Source organism: Garra rufa, chromosome 18 (assembly GCF_049309525.1).
Source record: "Garra rufa chromosome 18, GarRuf1.0, whole genome shotgun sequence".
NCBI classification, from domain to species: Eukaryota; Metazoa; Chordata; class Actinopteri; order Cypriniformes; family Cyprinidae; genus Garra; species Garra rufa.
Window position 1 is genome coordinate 39,380,795 of NC_133378.1, and position 16,122 is coordinate 39,396,916.

The window sequence follows — 16,122 nt, forward strand, 5'->3', positions numbered from 1 at the left end:
TGTAGTTTTCCTAAAAAAGAATCTGTGATTGGGATTTAAAATGCTTTTCACAAAAGAAAAAATGCACTAGGTTTGCTGTGCTTTGTTTGTAAAGGTGCTTTCCACCACAGAATAAAAAATAAAAAGGTAATTGCGACTTTTTATCTCACAATTCTGACTTTTTTTTCTCAGAATTTGGAATAATATTAAATATTAAATGACAATTGTGAGTTATAAAGTCAGAATTGTTAGATATAAACATGCAATCTTGAAAAATAGGTCTGAATTGCATGATATAAAGTCGCAATTGCAAATTCAAAGTCTGAATTGCGAGACAAACTTGTAGTTCTGAGAAATAAAGTCACAGTTCTGAGAAATAAACTCAATTCTCAGAAACAAAGTTGCAATTCTAAGAAAAAAAGTTGCAGTTCTGAGAAATAAACTAAATTCTGAGAAATAAAGTCAGAATTCTGAGAAATAGTCAGAATTCTGAGAAATAAAGTTGCAATCCTGAGAAATAAAGTCGCAATTATAAAAAATAGAGTCAGAATTCTGAGAAATAAAAATGCAATTCTGAGAAATAAAGTTGAAATTCTGAAAAATAAAGAGAAATAACGTCAGAATTCTGAGCAATAAATTGTAATTTTCCTGAAAAAATCTGTGATTGTGATTTCAAAAATGCTTTTCACAAAAGAAAAAATGCACTAGGTTTGCTATGCTTTGTTTGTAAAGATGCTCAATTTTGCCAAAAAATGTTTCCACCACAGAATAAAAAATAAAAAAGGTCATTGCGACTTTTTCGAATTTGGAATATATTAAATCACAATTATGAGTTATAAAGTCAGAATTGAAAAATAGGTCTGAATTGCACGATATAAACTCGCAATTGCAAATTATAAAGTCTTTGCGAGACAAACTTGCAGTTCTGAGAAATAAAGCCAGAATTATGAGAAACAAAGTCAGAATTATGAGAAATAAAGTTGCAATTCTGAGAAAGTCAAAATTCTGAGAAATAAAGCCAGAATTCTGAGAAATAGTCACAATTCTGAGAAATAAAGCTGCAATCCTGAGAAATAAAGTCGCAATTATAAAAAATAGAGTCAGAATTCTGAGAAATAAAGTCGCAATTCTGAGAAATAAAGTTGGAATTCTGAAAAATAAAGTCGCAATTATGAAAAATAGAGTCAGAATTCTGAGAAATAAAAATGCAATTCTGAGAAATAAAGTTGAAATTCTGAAAAATAAAGAGAAATAACGTCAGAATTCTGAGCAATAGTCAATTCTGAGAAATAAAGTTGCAATTATGAAAACTGTACATGTCCACTTTTGGACATTCTATTTCAAACCCACCAAATGTCTTTCTGTCAAATGTTTTTCTTGTAATGTCTAATTGTGCATCTTTCTTTACATTAAATGACAGCTGCTGTGATATATTGATATATAATGCAGACATTCAGATGTTTTAAGTGTCCAAACTGACTGTATGGCCACTGTATATTTCATCTATAGAAGCATATTGAATTTTTCAAGATGCCTGTGATCGTATGTGTTCATGCAGGTGATGCTGTGCAGCTGAAGCCTTTGAGTGACAGCTCGTTATTAACGTGTGTGTGTGTGTGTGTGTGCGTGCGTGCGTGCGTGCTGAACCCTTGCTCTCACTTTCTCTCTCTTTCTCGGTCTCTTAAAATAGTAAAATAGGCCGCTGTGTTTGACTGGCACGAGTGCAGACAGGAAGAGGAAATGGCCGTATAATTGCAGGCGAGTGACAGCGGGCCGCTGCCGTTCATGTTGTTCAGTGTATTGTTAGTAATGGTAATTGCAGGCAGATATTTGCACATGTTAAGGGCTAAACTCAAGGGGACGCTGCTGACATAACGCTGGGATTATCGTCTTACTTACATTATGCTTTCTGGATCAGATTTAATCCTTCACACACTGACACTGAACCCTCGACCTACAGATGACAGCTGACAGATCATATGTGTGTTCATAGTGTGCAATTACTGCAACACTGCTACAAAACTGATGCTAATTGATTGCTAGCGTGCTTTTGGTGTTGCTAGGTTGCTAGAGTGTTTTTGGTTGCTAGAGTTTTCTTAGTGGTTGCCAATGTATTTTAGTTGTTTTCTAGAGTGTTCTTGGTTGCTATGTTGTTGCTAGGGTGTTTTGGTGTTAATAGGGTATTCTAGGTGGTTGCTTTAGTGTTCTTGGTTTCTAGGTGGTTGCTAGCATTGTGGTAGGTTTCTAGGGAGTTGTGGATTGTTGCTAGTGTTCTAGGTGGTTGCTAGTGTTCTAAGTGTTTACTAGGGTGTTGTGGGAAGTTGCTAGTTTTCTTTGTGGTTGTTAGCATTCTAAGTGATTACTAGGGTGTTGTGGGTGGTTGCTTCTGTTGTGGCTGATTTTTAGGCTGTTCTGGGTGGCTGCTAGGATGTTGTGGGTGGTTGCTAAAGTTCTGGGTGGTTGTTAGGGTGTTGTGGGTGGTTGGTAATGTTCTGGATGGTTACTAGGTGTTGTCAGTTATGAGAATTTGCTAGTGTTCTGGGTGTTTTTTTGGGTGTTGTGAGTGGTTGCAACACTTGTGGTTGATTGTTATAGTGTTGTGGGTGGTTGCTAATGTTCTGGGTGATTGCTAGGGTGTTGTGGGTTGTTGCTAGTTTTCTGGGTGGTTGCTAATGGGGTAAGTGATTACTACGGTGTTATGGGTGGTCCATTCTATTGTGGTTGCTTGCTAGGGTGTTCAGGGTGGTTGCTATGTGGTTGCTAATGTTGTAAGTGATCACTTGGATGTTGTGAGTGGTTGCTACATTTGTGGATGGTTGTTACAGTGTTAAGGGAGGTCACTAGTGTTCTGGGTGGTTGTTAGGGTCTTGTGGGTGGTTGTTACAGTGTTAAGGGAGGTTACTAGTGTTCTTGGTGGTTGTTTGGGTCTTGTGGGTGGTTGCTATTGCTCTGGGTGGTTGCTAGGGTGTTGTGGGCAGCTGCTAATGTTGTGGGTGGTTGTTAGGGTGTTGTGAGTGATTGCTACTGCTGTGAGTGGTTGCTAGTGTTCTATGTGTTTTGGGGGTTGTTTGCTAGTGGTCTGGGTGGTTGCTAGGGTGTTGTGGGTGGTTGGTAATGTTATGGATGGTTGTTAGAGTGTAGTGGGAGGGTGATAATGGTTTGGGTGGTTGTTACAGTGTTGTGGGAGGTTACTAATGTTCTGGGTGGTTGTTAGGATGTTGTGGGTGGTTGCTAGTGTTCTATGTGTTTTTTGGGGTTGTTTACTAGTGTTTTGGGTGCTTGCTAAGATGTTGTGGGTGGTTGGTAATGTTCTGGGTGGTTGCTACTTTTGTGGGTGGTTGTTACAGTATTGTGGGAGGGTACTAGTGTTCTGGGTGGTTGCTAGGGTGTTGTGGGCAGTTTGTAATGTTCTGGGTGGTTGTTGGGGTGTTGTGGGCAGTTTGTAATGTTCTGGGTGGTTGTTGGGGTGTTGTGGGCAGTTTGTAATGTTCTGGGTGGTTGTTGGGGTGTTGTGGGCAGTTTGTAATGTTTTGAGTGGTTGCTAGAGTTCTATGTGTTTTTTGAGGTTGTTTGCTAGTGTTGTGGATGGTTGCTAGGGTGATGTGGGTGGTTGGTAATGTTATGGGTGGTTGTTAATGTTCTGGGTGGTTGCTACTTTTGTGGGTGGTTGTTACAGTATTGTGGGAGGTTACTAGTGTTCTGGGTGGTTGCTAGGGCATTGTGGGCAGTTTGTAATGTTCTGGGTGCTTGTTGGGGTGTTGTGGGCAGTTTGTAATGTTCTGTGTGCTTGTTGGGGTGTTGTGAGTGGTTCCTACTGTTGTGGATGGTTGTTAGGGTGTTGTGAGTGGTTGCTAGTGTTCTATGTGTTATTTGGGGTTGTTTGCTAGTGTTGTGGGTGGTTGCTAGGGTGTTGTGGGTGATTGGTAATATTATGGGTGGTTGTTAATGTTCTGGGTGGTTGCTACATTGTGGGTGGTTGTTACAGTACTGTGGGAGGTTACTAGTGTTGTGGGTGGTTGCTAGGGTGTTGTGGGCAGTTTGTAATGTTCTGTGTGCTTGTTGGGGTGTTGTGAGTGGTTCCTACTGTTGTGGATGGTTGTTAGGGTGTTGTGAGTGGTTGCTAGTGTTCTATGTGTTATTTGGGGTTGTTTGCTAGTGTTGTGGGTGGTTGCTAGTGTTCTATGTGTTTTTTTGGGGGTTGTTTGCTAGTGTTGTGGGTGGTTGCTAGGGTGTTGTGGGTGATTGGTAATGTTATGGGTGGTTGTTAATGTTCTGGGTGGTTGCTACATTGTGGGTGGTTGTTACAGTACTGTGGGAGGTTACTAGTGTTGTGGGTGGTTGCTAGGGTGTTGTGGGCAGTTTGTAATGTTCTGTGTGCTTGTTGGGGTGTTGTGAGTGGTTCCTACTGTTGTGGATGGTTGTTAGGGTGTTGTGAGTGGTTGCTAGTGTTCTATGTGTTATTTGGGGTTGTTTGCTAGTGTTGTGGGTGGTTGCTAGTGTTCTATGTGTTTTTTTGGGGTTGTTTGCTAGTGTTGTGGGTGGTTGCTAGGGTGTTGTGGGTGATTGGTAATGTTATGGGTGGTTGCTACATTGTGGGTGGTTGTTACAGTACTGTGGGAGGTAACTAGTGTTGTGGGTGGTTGCTAGGGTGTTGTGGGCAGTTTGTAATGTTCTTGGGTGGTTGTTGGGGTGTTGTGGGTTGTTTGCTAGTGTTGTGGGTCGTTGCTAGTGTTCTATGTGTTTTTTTGGGGTTGTTTGTTAGTGTTGTGGGTGGTTGCTAGTGTTTTATGTGTTTTTTGGGGTTGTTTGCTAGTGTTGTGGGTGGTTGCTAGGGTGTTGTGGGTGATTGGTAATGTTATGGGTGGTTTTTAATGTTCTGGGTGGTTGCTACATTGTGGGTGGTTGTTACAGTACTGTGGGAGGTTACTAGTGTTGTGGGTGGTTGCTAGGGTGTTGTGGGCAGTTTGTAAAGTTCTTGGGTGGTTGTTGGGGTGTTGTGGGTTGTTTGCTAGTGTTGTGGGTGGTTGGTAATGTTATGGGTAGTTGTTAATGTTCTGGGTGGTTGCTACTTTTGTGGGTGGATGTTACAGTATTGTGGGAGGGTACTAGTGTTCTGGGTGGTTGCTAGGGTGTTGGGGGCAGTTTGTAATGTTCTGGTTGGTTGTTGGGGTGTTGTGGGCAGTTTGTAATGTTCTGGGTGGTTGTTGGGGTGTTGTGGGCAGTCTGTAATGTTCTGGGTGGTTGCTAGAGTTCTATGTGTTTTTGAGGTTGTTTGCTAGTGTTGTGGATGGTTGCTAGGGTGATGTGGGTGGTTGGTAATGTTATGGGTGGTTGTTAATGTTCTGGGTGGTTGCTACTTTTGTGGGTGGTTGTTACAGTATTGTGGGAGGTTACTAGTGTTCTGGGTGGTTGCTAGGGCGTTGTGGGCAGTTTGTAATGTTCTGGGTGCTTGTTGGGGTGTTGTGGGCAGTTTGTAATGTTCTGGGTGCTTGTTGGGGTGTTGTGAGTGGTTCCTACTGTTGTGGGTGGTTGTTAGGGTGTTGTGAGTGGTTGCTAGTGTTCTATGTGTTATTTTGGGTTGTTTGCTGTTGTTCTGGGGTTTTTAGGGTCTTCTGGGTGGTTACTAGGTGTTGTGAGTCTTTGCTAGTGTTCTGGGTGGTTACTAATGTACTGGGTCGTTGCTAGGGTTTTGTGGGTGGTTGCTAGTGTTTGGGTGGTTGCTAGAATGTTCTGGGTGGTTGCTAGGTGGTTTCTTTTTGTTTGGTGTAAAAAGCACACCCTTTTGTTTCTAGTTCTGGCTCCAGTTCAATGTGCATCTACGGGATTTCTTCACCTGTTTTCTGGTCCAGCAGGTGCAAAACGTTCCTTTTATCATTTATTAAAGCACTTCTCCTCTCATCATCAAGACACGCTTTGAGCAATCACTCACGTCTGGAGCACAAACGCTGCATTATGTACCTGATTGGTGCTCCATGTCTGCTTGTCGGTCCATTCTCTGTGGTTCCTGATGTACCACCACTGAATCTCCAGAGAGTAGGAGGGCGATCCCGCGCCTCTGAAGGAGCAGGCCATCTCGACATCCTGTCCACTCTGTGCCGTGATGTCATGAGGCACCTCTGTGAACACCGCTGTAAAACAACAGACACCAGTTACTTTTGGTGCTTCTGTGTAACAGCTTCAGTTTCTATTAATTTTGATTGCATTCAAAAAGAACAGCATGAACATTCTGTAAAACGTCTTTTCAGTTCCACAGAAGAAAAAAGTCATGCAGGATGACATGAATCTCTTTAACAACTCAAGACACGAAAGACCAAACACCTCGTATTTGCGTATGTGTGTTGAGGCCAATCTATTTCGAAAAGGAAAGCAAACAACTCAATCTTCTCTCTTTTTCGAGATGCTGTTATCATCTCAGATAACATTTTGGAACACGCCCGACGCCGCCAACCTGAACGGCCAACATCAGATCGGGAGTTATCAGCCAACATTCAGAGAGTTATCGCAAGAAAACAAGCATCTCTTCACCGGATAAAGTTGTTCTCAGAAGTGCACGAGTGAAACACTCAAGTGCAGTGTTTCCCATGACTGACCCCGTGAGTGAAACAAGCTCATCCGCCACTTCAGACAAACACAATTCAATTATCCTCCCCGTCAAAGCCCAGAAGATATGACTCCCCCCTCAACCGGCCCACAAAACAGTGTCCACCGGCCGTCGCTCAGAAGAGACGGCCTCAGAATGAGCGCAAATCAGTGTGGAGGAATCGTTTCTCTCTTATCAACCCTTACAGACCCTGCAGGAAGTGATGCACACACTTCAAAGAGAAAGCGTTTTGAGTTGGCTCACACCTGGACATCGACCGCCACAGGAAGATATGAATCCCTGGAAGACATTACAGATATAAGACAGTCTCACAGCTAAAAAAACTTTTTCAACAGTAGTGTGAATACATTAAAAATCTAGTATGTAAAAAGAGTTTCAATCTCGTTTTGCTTTAAATAGGTAATGTCAGGTTTCTTTGCGTGTGCTGCTCAAATGAGCCCTGTGTGAGATGAAGACGTGTTAAGCAGAAACCATCCACATATGGCTAATAACACACCCAAATCCTCTTAACCGTTTCCTCCAGAGTGCCTCATCATTTACCCATAATCCCATTCAAGCAGTCACCGACGCAGTGGGGGCAACTGTCAAACCTACAGGGGGTTCCCAAAACTTCCGACCAGAAAAAAAGGCATGCTGGGAAATCCGTCCATGCTCCGATCACGGCCTGGAGATAAGACATTTGTTCATAATGCGTAAAATGAGTTGATATTTTATATTTGAGGAAATGAAAGGAATGACGGTTCTTGATGACTGACTGATAGATAATGCTTTCGTTCACATGAAAAAAGTGTGATGAAAGTCAAATTAAAGCCTAAAAATCCAGACAGAAATTCCAGACAGGGTAAGTGATTTAGTTCAAATACACTGTTTGTTACGCTGGTTGAAAGTCTCTTCAGATTCTTATAGCAATCGCTAGGTTAAGTGGTCTAAATGTGTTTATCTCACCTGTGGAAGGCATAGGACCATAAAATGTTCATCCTTGTATTTGCATACCTTCATGCACCTTGCTCACACAGGCATGATACGTCATCAGCGTGTTCCATTATACTATTGCAGAACAAGCAAGAATATAAGGTGTTATTAACGATTAACTTTAAAGGCACACCAGAGGTGTTCAGCTGAGATTAGGACTTTACTTTCAGCAGACCAGTCCAGTTCTTCCACACCGACTGAATCAATCATTTCTGAACCTTGCCTTATACACAAAAGCATTGTCATGTTAGAATTGACAAGGGTCCTGGCAAAACTGCTGCTGTAAAATTAGAAGCACATAATCCCCTAGAATATCATTATATGCTTAAACATAAGGATTTGTACTCATGGAAATAACTAAATTAGTCAAACCTGTTCATTAGAAGGGGGTGTCCCAATACTTTTGGCAATATATTGTATATAATGATAGATAGATATTACGAAATATATAATGATAGAACAATAGACATACTGGATGGATGGATGGATGGATGGATGGATGGATGGATGGATGGATGATATACCGATAGAAATAAAGACACAACGATAGATAGATAGATAGATAGATAGATAGATAGATAGATAGATAGATAGATAGATAGATAGATAGATAGATAGATAGATTTTCTCTGGCGTCTTTTCTCTCCACAAAAGCTCTTGTGATGCGAGCCGCAGTCTCTCTGGGACGAAGATGACAGGCAAGTGGTTTCTGTAATTACTGCTAGCCGATCTGCATATTATAATTGGGGTCCTGGGGCATCATTATTTCACAGGGAACAGAAAAAAGGCAGATCAGATACAAGAGCGACATCCGCATAATCAGCGTCTCTATCAGAGGCAGAAAGGACGCCTTCACTGATCGACCCAGTCCATCAGCCCAACAAACTCTTTAATGAAAAACCAGCCGCGTTTGGCCGCTCTCCACAAGGCGAGTGGGAAATGCCCTAAATATCGCAGCGGGAAGCGCGCCGGCGGAGGGGGAGGTCGGGTTCATTTCAGGGAGACACTCATTTGAAGAAGCAGGCGGCAGGTCTCTCATCCCGGCCCTTTGAAATCTGAATCTCTGGTTGATTGAGTTTAGATCAAAGAACCGCACGCCGGGCGTCTCGCACACTTATTTTACACTCAGATGCCGTGAAACACAATTGAGAATCTCCAACATCAAAGCTGCTCACAAATCTAACAAATGCACAGCTATCATAAAATCACATCCACCAGGATAGATGGATATATATATATATATATATGTGTATTTACATATATACTGTATATACACACGGTGGCAATCTTAATTATTCAACCCCCCAGCTACAGACTGCAGTACTTTACAAATACAAGCTTTTCTGAAGATCCAGAACTTTATCAAAATTGCTTCTACCACAGTTTACTGGCATATTAAAGTAATAATGTCAATAATGTGTTTTAGTTATAGGATTTTTTAAGCACAAACACAGCTATGTCATAATTATGTAACCCTATTCAACATTGCTGTTTTAAGTCAAGGAAACAAAATTATCTTTAAAAAAATTAAGCCTTTACAAACTATATTAAAAAAAAAACTGAATTAGCTTGGGGTGTTACACATACATACATTTAGCCCATCATGTGCTGAAGTTGAGTAGCAAATATGGTAAAGTCAGCAGAGCTCTCACAAAAGCTATAGAGGAAAAAATAGTTTTATTATTAGAAAGTCTAAGGCTACATGAAGATTTCTAAGACATTAAAAGTTTGTAGAGACACAGCTGGCAGTCTTATTCCCTAGTTTCAATTTGAAACACCTTTGAGGGTGTCGAAAAACCCTTGAAAAAAAGCACATAAAATGTTTGATCAGAGCAACTGAGAAAAACCTGCACTGTACAGCCAAAGATAGAGGAAATACATTTCAATGCATAGTAAAAGATGAACACTAGACAAACATTGCTTTCATGTTGAGGCATCTTTCTGAATTCCACTCTTAACCAAGAAGAACAAAACTAAACATTGTTAAATTTCATTTGGATAGACCTGTGGAGTTCTGAAAGAATGTTTTATGGAGTGATGTGACCAAACTGGAACTTTGTGGACGTATGGATCAGCGTTATGTCTGATGCAAAACAAGGAAAAGCTTATAAGCAGAAGAACATCATCTCCATCGCCAAACATGGAGGTGGGCAAGCCCTGTTATTGGGTTGTTTTACTGTCGCAGGAAGTGAAAAACATGACTGTATGAAGGATATCATGGACTCTTTGAAGTATCAGGCCATTTTGGCAAGAATTGTGATGCCTTTGGTGCAAAGAGCGAAGCTGATGATCAATGGACTTTTCTGCAGGACAGTCATCCCAAAGTATACGTTCAAATCTACTTCTGCTTGATTCAGGGATCAGTCATAGAATGTTCTCAAGTGGTCTGGTCGGTCTCCAGATTTAAATCTTATTGAAAATGGTTGAATTTGAAGAAAGCAGTGGCAATGCGAAAACCAAAGATTATCTGTGATCTGAAAGCTTTTTCAAGCAAGGAATGGGTCAAGATTGCAGGAGAGAGGTGACAGAAGCACTTCCAAGCAGTGTTTATTGGCGGTTTAATGGTGCGTTCACACCAGACGCAACTTGCGCGAATAAATCTCGCTATTCGCACGTAGTTTGGTCGCTTGAACATTTAAGTTTACTCGCTTCATTCGCGCGTGACATTTACTTCACAACAGACGCGAATTCGCGTCATGGGAGGGGCGTCTGCCACTCGTCAGCAGGAAAGCAGTTGTAAAATAGGTGAATGAGCTCAAGTTGCCAGCTTTAGCTTGCTTGTAGTCTCAATATGTATATATATATATATATTAGGGCTGTCAAAAATAACGCGTTAACGGCATTAATTATTTTGTTGTTGTTAATTACGTCAAATTTTTTAACGCATTTAACGCATGCGCAGTGTGACGAATTATTTGTCAGGATTGGGGAGCTAGAGGCGAGATGGAGCAAGGTGAGCCTATGGACGGATTCAAATATAAAAAGAATGATGATGGTACAGTTAACAAGTACAAGCCTGGGCAACAGCCCATCTGCAACTGGAGTGGTTATAGCCAAGTTTAGGCCCGGTTCTACTGGGGTAGACGGTGCTATATAGCCTACCCTCAAACGAAAGCAAAGCAATTGAAGATCTGACAAACAATCCAAAGTTGTTCATCTCCTGACTAAGTGTAGACGCGATGTAAATAAAATATTCATTGTGTAGTTTAGAAAGCTTTATTGATTATAACGGAACGTTGTGAGATCTCTATATGAACTAGATTTGTGACGCTTTTAGTGATAATAAAGGGAGCGCGCTTTGCACTTTCCATGCCATAATCCATTCAGAATTTGTATGAAACTTTCGTTTTTCTTATGTTTTGGGAATTACATCTGTACATCGTACAATTACGTTCATTCTCGAAAGAGCGGTGACTGACACAGTGACAGAGTGGAGAGTGGAAGATACAGCCGCTTTGCAGGTCATCGAGGCACCAGCTCAATCATTTGGATTTTTTCAGTGGAAGCAATTTCTAATTATCCGTCATTTTTGCTCACAAAGGAAAAAGTAATACACCAAAAAACGTTGCAGAGTTATAAAATAAAGAAAACAAAAATGATGCGCTTTCTGTCGTCTCGTTCTTGAACAGGAGTGCTTAACAAAAATAAAGCCAAATGCATGCCTCACAGACATGATAAACATATCTATAGAAAGCTTTAAATTATTACTTAACGAAATAAAACAAATCGAAAACAAAAACTTGTTTAATATGTAATCCTTAACGATACATTTCTCTCTCAAGGCGCGTCCAAAAATTAGATTGCAGGATCTTTGCGACATTGACTCACAATGAATACACTTTATTAATAAATAATTCAGATATGTCCTTACTCTTTCCCCGACACATTTATTATTTATTTTTGCCGGTATTTTGTGGCAAGTTTCAGCCTACTGCGTGCGATTGAATGTGGATCTCTTCCAGTTGCGCCATCCGAGTCGTTATCTGTTATCGAAAGTAAAAGCGAAAGTCTTGTGCTGTTTCCACCAGCGCGACATAATTGATGGATGTCTAAAATATAAAAAAATAAGGAGTAGCCTAAAACAGGCTTGATGCGGGCCCTGACATAATATGAAAATATGAAAATTATGTATCTGTGTCCTGTTATTTATATTTTGGTATGCATTTCAGACAAAAAAAAAAAATGGTTAGGATTCAGGTGTCGTTGCAAATAGTGATTAATCATAATTAATCCACTGAAAAGTCTGATTAATCTGATTAAAAATTTTAATCATTTGACAGCCCTAATATATATATATATATATATATATATATATATATATATATATATTAGTGGTGGGCCGTTATCGGCGTTAACGTGCTGCGTTAACGTGAAACTCTTATCGCGCGATAAAAAAAATATCGCCGTTAATCTATTCTCAAATTTGGGTTGGGAGCTGGGTCTAAACTACGCAAGCTATGATGACTTTCACCTTGATAGTTTAATGCGGATGTATACCGAAGACTATAGAATATGGTCGCGCGTTTAAGTCTCCTCCGCCAAAACACAGACGGGATCGCGTAGTCCTCCATTCATAAAAACCGAATCTACTATAGCGAAATGCCACGTAAATTCGTCGTTTTTTGGATTCATAAATCAAATGTTGGTCAGTCACTTAATTCAAATCGCGATATGGACTAGTGTATGTGAAAACTGAAATGCAAAAAGACCGTTTTAATATGAATCCGATATGTTCCGTTTGCCTAGCTGTATGTATGCATTGCGGAGACGAGCTTTTACTACACGCATACTGAAACACACGTGACGCTCCCGGTAATTTTTGGCATTTTCATCTCACATGAACAGATAAACTCAATCTCCCAAACTGCTGTGAGTGTCACTTTTAACGTTTCATTTGAGAAAACTAGCATCATATCATACTGTATGACACAGAAACTTCACGGCAACCTGTCAAAATAAAAGTACGGTGTAACATGTAATGGGCTGGGTAGGTGTTGACGTTAAAAAAACACAATCTAATAGGTAGAAAAAATAATTTCATTGTTAGTTAGTTAGTAAACACAAGTACATCTAATTGAACATAATTTATTTTCATCAACAAATTATCATAGAACAGCTTTATGAGCTTTATGATCCATTCTCAAAGACTTTAAGTCATTATTTGGGTAGCACACATATTCTGAATGCCTTCAGCAGAATTCAAATTAGCCATTTTAATCTAGATTAATCTAGATTAATTCCAAGATTTAATCTAGATTAATCTAGATTAAAAAAATTAATCTATGCCCACCCCTAATATATATATATATATATATAGGTCAGATTGAGTAAAGAGCGTTTTTTTTAAAACTTACCAGATTGTCCGACCTCCTCACTCACTTTCTTCCAAGCAAGATTTTTATTTCTGTTTCTATAAAAGTACAAAGATGTATCGTACAGCTCCGAGTAACCACAGACAGCAACGGTGAATTTTTCCTCCATTGTTGTTTCGGATTTCTGCCTCCGTCACTACTAGAGCAAGCTCCTGATTGGTTAACGCGGCGCGAATTTTCGCCAAAGTTCAGATTTTTGAACTCGCGCGACTCGCGCAGCAAATGCTTGAAACGCTCAATTCGCGCCGCAGGATGGCTATTCGCGTCTTTGCATTGACTTAACATGTAAATCACTCACGCTTGCCGCGTCCTTTGCGTCCGGTGTGAACGCACCATTAGAGCCAATTCAATTTTCTTTCATTACTCATCAACTTATGTTCTCAGAATTACTCAATTAATAAACTTTCTCTGTACTGATGCCTTTGTTTAATTGTTTTCACAAAATTGTGTTCTCTGCAGCAAATTGTCTTGTCAAACTTATAAAAACAGTCAAAAGTTTGTAGCAAGTTTTTGTTAAAAACAGTAAAAAAAAATAACATTTAGATTTTTTTTTAAAAATAATATTACAATAAAGTATTGTAATTTCTGCAGATTTTTTTATAACAGGAATCAATTTTGTTTACTAGTAAGTAGTATCACACTGCAAACAGTAACTGTTCACAACGTTCGCATTTTTGCAAGATGAAATTCGATCTGTTTGTTCAATGTCTGTGTACACTATCTACAGTGGTTACTATAGTAATGATGTAATGTAAGCATGATGCCAGGAGACTTTCTCATACATCAACTGAGAGCAGCTGTCAAATCTGGGAAGAGAGGATGGAAACTGGGCTTGCTGCCTCTGTTCATGTGTATCATGACATCTCACTGTCATGCAGGAGAGCATCAGCGCAAGACTGCTTTACACATTCAGCCATACAATGCACCAAAAACCACTCATTCATTCGTTCATTCATTCAATCAATCTGTACTACAATGCAAATCCCAGATAGTAATTAACTGTAAGGAAGAAAAAAATTGGAATTGGTTCAAAGTCAGAGTTAGAAACGTCTTGAAAAAAAAAAAAGTTTATTTTCCATAACACTTGTATGTATGCAAATTGTATAATACCATAGTTATAACATTTCTAGTAATCGTGCAGTTAATTTTCTTATTGTATTTTCAGAAAGTTTGGGAATATTTGTCCTCTCCCCAAGTTTGTCACTACTGAAACACAGTAATAATAATTTAATTAGAAAGGGTTACATTGACCTATTAAGATTTAGTTTTTTTAAGATCAATAACAATTACATTTTAAACAATATTTCAAGTGTAATTAATGGATTTATTGTATTTTGAATCCAATTTTTCATTGTAAAAGGCTTAATGTTTGACAAAACATCCCATGTTTCGGTAGTGACAGTATTGTTTTGGTAGCGTCCACATCACATTACATTACTAAAACTAGGGCTGCTTGATTGTGGCAAAAATCATAATCACAATTATTTTAATTATTAATTATATTGCAACACAATTATGACTAGGTCCAAAATGTTATATTAGTGATTCATTTAAAGATAGCAAAGAAAGCATTTTTTTGGGGGAAAAAATACTGAGTACTTTTATGCAAGTCTAAAGTAGTCTAACAGCCTACTACAGAGATTGAATGTAATTATTTGAATGTAAAATAAAACTGCGTCTTCCCTGTTAGAATTAAACATGCTTTGTTTCTTATAAAAACTACAAAAGTTGCAGTTTTCAACTGTTTATGATCAATTAAGGCATTACTGAAAAGGGTTTACATGAATAATCACCAAGGGCCCCATTTTGAAATATTTTTGCATCTTTTTGACAGTTTAGGTGCACACCTTGAGTTAAAAGATAACTTTGTGTTTATTTCCCCCAGATATGAGAATTATGATTTCCGATTTGTCACTGCCAAAATAATGATGACATGTTTCGGTCGTGACTGTTACAGTAGTGACAAATGTATGGAATAACACCCAAAAAACAAAGATGTCACTAGGGTGACATGAGGTTCAAAAGTATCTAAGATTGTCACTAAAGTAGAGACTCCACTAAAGTAGTTATTTAAGGTAAATAGAAATAACTACTTTTAAAAAGAATCAAAAAGATACTTTTAATGGAAAAAACAAAAACAAGCAAGTACCCACTAAATGATGGTTTTATATATAATAGAAGGATCTTAATAAACATCTTAGATTTGAATACTTAAATGCTTTTTTAAGTTGTGGAACAGCAGTTTGCACCAATTCTGTAGAATGGCCCATATATATAGATAGATCAATAGACAGATTTTTTATTTTTTCCTTCCAGAACTACAAATAACTATGCAAGACTAAAGTAGAAACTATGAGTTCATGAGAAATCAGTTCAGATCTGAGAAAACCCTCATTCATCGTCCTGCCAAACAGAAAGTCAGATGTCTCGGGACATTTTTCATCCTGAAAGCTCCGCAGGGGCGCGAACGCAAGCGTGTGAGATCCCTCCTCAAACCTCATCAAAGCCTGGACAAACAGAATGAGTCCTGCTGGCAGACGCGTTATATCATGGTGCGACGCTGTGCGAGAAAAGCGGAGCGATCAACAACTCAAACAATCTATACAGAGACTAACTGAGATTCTACTGCGGCCCAAACGCCACATTAATACGCACTTATTTAGTTTATCTGTTGATTAGCTTCGCATTTGAGCTGTAGCTCTAGAAAAACACTTCAAAAAAAATCCCATGTTTAGACTTCACATCACGTAGTCGACTTTGTTATAGCAATACAGCTGCCGCGTTTCTTGGGCGGTTCAGTGCGAGATTCAAGATTAAAGAAAATGTTTGAAATTTGACATACGTGATTCTCGACGGCGGCGTGTCAAGCGCGAGACTAAGATCTTCACTTCAAAGCAAACGTGCCGTTTAATCTGCAGCCCGCCAACACTTACCCTCACATATGAGCTCTAGTGGCAGTCAAGTGCTCCCGTTGCCCCTGGAAACCAGAAGTGGCTCCTCACTTATAATCACTTCTTGAGAGCGGGAATAAACGTGTGGGCGTGAGCAGAACAGCTGTGAGGAGAATTACGCTTACGCACGCTCAAATAATCCCTTAATAATCCGATTGATGCTTAGTCGGATAGAAAAGCCATCGTGAAAACACCCCAATCTGATCGAGCTTGAACCGAATGACATTTCAATCAAAAGGGGAAAAAA

The 16,122-nt window shown here is 39.5% G+C and overlaps 1 protein-coding gene across 1 annotated transcript in view; it reads right to left on the reverse strand.

The window, feature by feature from the left end:
• Positions 1-5,904: 5,904 nt before the first annotated feature.
• vstm2la (V-set and transmembrane domain containing 2 like a) overlaps positions 5,905-16,122 on the reverse strand; it is a 46,676-nt gene continuing 36,458 nt past the window's right edge. Inside the window, exon 2 of the mRNA XM_073822765.1 lies at positions 5,905-6,107. Within this exon, the coding sequence (XP_073678866.1) occupies positions 5,905-6,107 (203 nt within the window). The remainder of the gene's footprint in view (positions 6,108-16,122) is intronic.